A 5794-nucleotide genomic window follows, 5' to 3' on the forward strand; every position below is an offset into this window, starting at 1 on the left:
ATAAGAAAAGAAGCAAAATCCTCTCCTGCAGAAAAACTGATGAGCCCCTGGTAAAAAACGTCAAAGATGTGATCAATACAAAATTAAAATAGACGAGTTCGACAGGCGAGTGATTGTGAATGTCATTAGGGACTTTTATGCTGTAAAAAAAGTTGTGTGCCAACCTGTAAAAAACTCTTACCGGTTTTACGTGAAAAAATACATTTTGTATGGAGTGAGTGGGTTCTTCGACGTGAACTGAAAAACATGGGGTTCAGATGGAAGAAGTGCGGGTCGAAAAGAAAACTGCTTATTGAAAGGCCTGACATTGTCAACTGGAGATTCGAGTATCTGCGAAACATTAAGAAGTGCCGAGACAATAAGAAGAAGATATTTTACCTGGATGAGACGTGGATTGACTCTAACCTAACGTTTCAAAGGTGTTGGCAAAGTCTTGAAGTGGATGGAGTATTGCCGGACATGAACGCAGCAAACCGCGTGATCGTTGTGGACATAGGATCTCAGGATGGCTTTTTGAAAGGTGGTCGCCTCATCTACGAAGCTAACTGTTCCACGGGAGACTACCATGGACAGATGAATGGTGTGAACTTTGAAAAGTGGATAAAAGAGCGTGTGCTGCCAAATCTACCTGATGATTCTGTTTTAGTGATTGATAACGCGCCTTATCACGGGGAACAGGTAGATAAAGTACCCAGTAAAAGGGCTACAAAACGCGTCATGATAGAGTGGCTGCAAAGACATGGGGAATCCTACGATGAAAAGGCGACAAGAAAAGCATTGTTGTATGAAGCGGTTCAAAGATTGAAGCCACCCAAAAAGATCTACAAGATTGACAACTTGCTGAAAGAAAAAGGTCATAGTGTGTTGAGACTTCCACCCTACATGTGCGACCTCAACGCTATTGAGTTTGTCTGGGCTCAAGTGAAACAATACGTTCGACACAACAATGCTTCTGGTAAATAATTTGTAAAATATTTATATTTCTGTATTGCGTTTTATGTATGCGTATGCGTCCAGTATATCACAGGTGCTGCATTTCTTATTTAACAAGGCATTCACTGTTGTGAATAATTTACAAAGCTGTCCTTATTTACGAACTCAAATTTTTTAAATACTATTTTTTTAAACAGATATTATAAAGAATACCCTGTGCAAAGCCAGTTACAGCTGCTAGTATTTGATATACTGTATATTTAAACTTAGTGTTATGTCAAGAGTAGCCTATACAAAAGAACTCGTTGTTTTGAGGAATTTGTCTCTCATATTGGTGTAGTAGTGCTATGGGCCCAAGTGAACTGCACTGTTGTTCGACGAAAGAATAAAAATAATATTTACGTAAATATCAAAGTTGCAAATTTATTTGTAATAAGATTATTGTAATCATTATAATAAGACATTTAATTATACTTAGCAAAAACATTCATACCGTAATTTTTTTAGGTAGTTTGTCCTTACCGAAACTATTAAATTTGGCGACAACGGCACTGGACTCAGTGACTCCTGCTAAGTGGAAAAATTATTGTGACCACGTGCAGCACATTGAACAGGAGTACTGGGAGAAGGACGGCATCACGGAAGACGCAATAGATGAGTTCGTCATACGACTAGGCGAAGATGACGATGATAGTTCCAGCTCTGACAGTTCGGATGACCCTAGTGACCCTGAGTCTGATGAAGAATTAGCATTACCATTGCCGATGGACACTGATACAAGCACAGAGAACAAAATGTTTTCTAAATGAATGTGAACACACTTGTTTAACTTAAATGTAAAATAGTAGGTTGTTAATTTCAACATTAAAAACAGTAAGTTTTTTTACGTTATCTTCCGAACATGCTTACCATGGGAGGATTAAACTGTGTTCTCTCGGTTTCATATTCAACAATTTACAAATTCAGCAAAATGTAGTTATTTTCTTTTGACGTGGTGTTTGTAAAGCTGTTGAAGCAAATTTTTTTATCAAAATTATAAATATTCCTATTTGTTTGCGTAAGAGGTTTTTTGTTTACTGTATATTGTGTTAGTCAGTAAGGTATCAATGTTAAATTGTATATACATAAAAGCACTACATTTACATAATACATATATGAACTCTAGTAATTGTTATCTTAACAATACAAAAATCTTCAATTTCAGCAATTCATTCCTTTAATTATTGTTTGTTTACAACCACTGTAAGCCTAATTATTAGAATTTATTACAGACATATATTTTGCTCAATTTTAATTGATCAAAACAGTACCGTCATTTAAATTATCTTATAAAACATAACAATTAGGCCGCAAATCAATCAAAACAGTGAAATAATAATGGAATTAAGAAACAAGGCGCGGCAACATACTAGTAGTAGCGCCTGCAATTTTCAGATAGGCCATAATCCAGGTCTCTTCTTTTCTCTCGCCATCAGTACTAGGACGTAAAACTAAATTATATAACAAAGTAATAAAATTGATTATATTAGTGAAAAGAATAATTTTTAGCTATAAAAATCGTACGTCGTAAAAAACATCATCTAAAACGATGCTTAAGATTATTAATTACGATAATCCATGATAATATTTTATGTAACAGCCTATCTGAAGGCTTTGTCTTTCTTTATGTAAAAGCTGATGAAAATATATTTCATTATATATGGGAATACGGTACAACTTGAAATGTCGTGGCTGCGCGCTATCTGGTGGCAAAAGGAAGAAACAGCGATAAAAGCCTTGGAGATTTCTCTTTCTCTTTCATACAAAACTATTGGTTAATGTACATAGTGTATCTATTTTATTTGTTATTTGTCTAATTTTAAACTATAGTCTTAAGTTTGTAATCAAGGACAGACTGGTATTATGAATGAATTGTGTATACATATATATGTAAAATGTAAAAGAAAGAAAGAGAAATAAAGAAATTATTATTATTATATTATTATAAGTATATTCCAGAAATGTTTTATATTTAGAACGTCTGACGTTGATATTAGGAGAACGCCAAATTAAATTGTTAAGCGCTCTAGGTTTATTCGATTACCAAGAGCGTTCCAACCACATTCAGTATGGTTGCACGATATTTTAATCCCCGAACAAAACTAGGTTTGCCGCACAAAACGTTTCTCTCATAATACTTAAACGGATGCAACGTGTGTTATATATAAATGGGCAGTTACCTGCGGGTTTTACGCGTTTTTGTAATGAATAACTCTTAAGCCAAAAGCATTTCCTCTTTATATGGCATAATAAATAGTCTTGAAAATATATTATGGTCTCTAGAAGATATTCCAATCTCACGAATATGTCCAAATAATTATAATTAATTATAATAATTAACAAATGTTTTCTGCCAATTGCATAGGTCATTGGTCACTAGAATTGTATCGTTGTAGGACATAAAGAAGTTTAAATACAAAATGGAGTTGTTGTAAGTGTTAGAACACCATTTCAACCCCTATGGATGTTTGGTCTTTATGAAAATGTTTTAGTTTTATGTAGACTTGGGATAAAAATATTGGCCTATTGTAATCGTCGTCATGGTACATCTTAAGCATATATTCAACTTAATTTCACCGAACATGACCCCCAAGCCCTAACCAACCCTCACTCAAAAATTATACCTGCATTGATGAATTTTTAAATAGAAATTGCAATCCAATTTTTACTTGAGCCAATAACACCAGTAAGAAATTCTTTTTGAGCAGTATTTTAAGAGATAACAACAGATTATATACTAAATATTTGGGTTCTTAAGCCTGTTTGTATGCTGTTTAGAACACCCTCAATGCGACACTAGTCACGTACTAGACTCGCAGTCAGTGCATTAACAACATGTAATTCCTTTGTGGAGTTTTGGTTTTGAAATTTTGTAACTATCTCAACTTTAAAACAATTATTTTCTAGTTGTAACTCTAAATTAAATTTAACAAGAAAGACAGCATTAAAATATATTCGATTTTAACCTTATAATAGGTTTTTTGCCTTTTTTTATCTAAAGGGCATTAAACGAAATGCAAAGAATGTAATGCCATTAAAAGCTTTTTATACTTGTATAAAATAATATTGGAACCACTAAGACATTTTTTTCGTATACGTATATATTTATATATTTGTATAAATATTTATTCAAACAGTACTTGTAGCAAGAATAGCTACATAACTGCTCAAACAGTAGACTGCTCTGATTGCACACTCTTAATGGTGCGGAAATGAAGCTCCGACTGAAAAAATAGCAACCTAAAATAAAAAATACAAATAATAAAAATCAATTTCAGATTATAAAACAGAAATGTTTAGTTTTTTTGACAAACATTTGTTTTATTAATCTCTATATTAGCCGTAGATACTTTTTTTATTAGCTGCTCTTGTCTAATCTCACACGGTATTTATACAAAACCTTCTTTTAGTAACATGAATAAACCTTTTTGCTGTTTTATTATTGCTACAATGTACATTTCGAATTTGAAGATGACAATAGGTGACGTGTTTGCATGTGTGTAAAATTTCAAGATTGTTTTTGGCTTTTGTTCTATGTATTCTTCTAAAACACAAGAAGAAGCATTTTGAACATTTACTAGTGGTTTCATTGAACAGTTTTCTTTTAAAACTTTTCTCAAAACACTCCTTCTTATAGTTTAGCAACATTCTTGAACCGCACAATTAGAGAACACTAAAGATTTAATACTGACATAAAACTGAAAGATAACATGACCTACTAAGCAAAATGAATTATTTACAGTAGCGTTCGCACTAATGTAAACAAGTAGAATTAATTAGTATATATGATTTATTTAGGCCAAAGCTACATTTAGGAACACTTACATGAGATTGTTACCATCATTTAGTATGGAATATGTCCCCCTTTTACTTTTATGACATCCTGGTCTCTTCTTGGAATTAAATCCAAAAGTTTTTGCAATTGTTTGTGATAGATTCCTCTCTAAATCATACCCGAATCACAAATAAAAACTACAAAAGTGTTACAAACTACGTACAAGATTTATTCTTGTAAATTATATCAAACACTTTTCGAGGCTACATTTCTAACTTCAAGTTATAATTAAAACGTAGAAATATACCTGAAAATGATTTAGTACCATTGGTTTTTTATAAAAAATTAAAATGTCTTGGTCACCGGATAAGACCTGTCTTGTGAGCTGTAAGGATTTTAATCAGAAGCTTTATTGATATATTTAAATTGTTTTTGAAGTATATTAAGATAATTATATATAACACATACAGGTTTTACTAACACATACCAGTCATAATTGTGTCTTTTTCTGTTCAAAAATAATAATTAATGACCAAGCCAACTGATTAAAACGTGTAATTAGAAAGAGTTCACTAACAGGAACACATGTAATAATACACATTAACATTTCTATAAAATGTACTATTTATGCTAATCTATCAGAGCTATCAAGGCCCAATTTCTACATTATTAAACGAAAAATTATGCAATATAAATTAGTTACGATAAAAAATTATAATTTGTAATCTTACAGCTGTGTTAGAACACTAGACCATAATAAGTCATGTACATTACAAGCCATATAAGGAAAGCACTAAGTTGTATGCATACTCTAATACGTTGGAAAAATGTAATATGCTGGATACGAGAGGTTCTAAATCTGTTAAGAGCGACATTCTCTGAATTGCTATGCATAACAGAATGTCGATACGTTTCCGGTTGCCTACTTTATTGGTCTGCAGTTGGCAATTCGAATACTATAGGCTGATACTTAGTATGGGTTCGTATACTATATTTGGAGTAGTATATTGGATAAATAAATGTTATCTCAATAAAAAAACTTAATAG

At 32.2% G+C, this 5794-nt stretch overlaps 1 protein-coding gene across 1 annotated transcript; it reads left to right on the forward strand.

Moving 5' to 3' along the window:
• The first annotated feature begins 246 nt into the window (after positions 1 to 246).
• On the forward strand, positions 247 to 1742 carry LOC124372562. The gene is made up of 2 exons (XM_046830963.1): positions 247 to 955; positions 1441 to 1742. Exons 1-2 carry the CDS (start codon positions 247 to 249, stop codon positions 1740 to 1742), a joined length of 1011 nt encoding a protein of 336 aa, XP_046686919.1.
• The last annotated feature ends 4052 nt before the right edge of the window (positions 1743 to 5794 follow it).

Source organism: Homalodisca vitripennis, unplaced genomic scaffold (genome assembly GCF_021130785.1).
Source record: "Homalodisca vitripennis isolate AUS2020 unplaced genomic scaffold, UT_GWSS_2.1 ScUCBcl_3479;HRSCAF=9033, whole genome shotgun sequence".
Classification (NCBI taxonomy): Eukaryota; Metazoa; Arthropoda; class Insecta; order Hemiptera; family Cicadellidae; genus Homalodisca; species Homalodisca vitripennis.

What these genes read in the sequence shown, in the direction of transcription:
- LOC124372562 (XM_046830963.1), top strand. Translation starts at nt 247, where the DNA reads ATGGGGTTCAGATGGAAGAAGTGCGGGTCGAAAAGAAAACTGCTTATT. An exon ending in TCGACACAACAATGCTTCTG is followed by an intron (nt 956 to 1,440) that starts GTAAATAATTTG and finishes TAATTTTTTTAG; the next exon opens with GTAGTTTGTCCTTACCGAAA.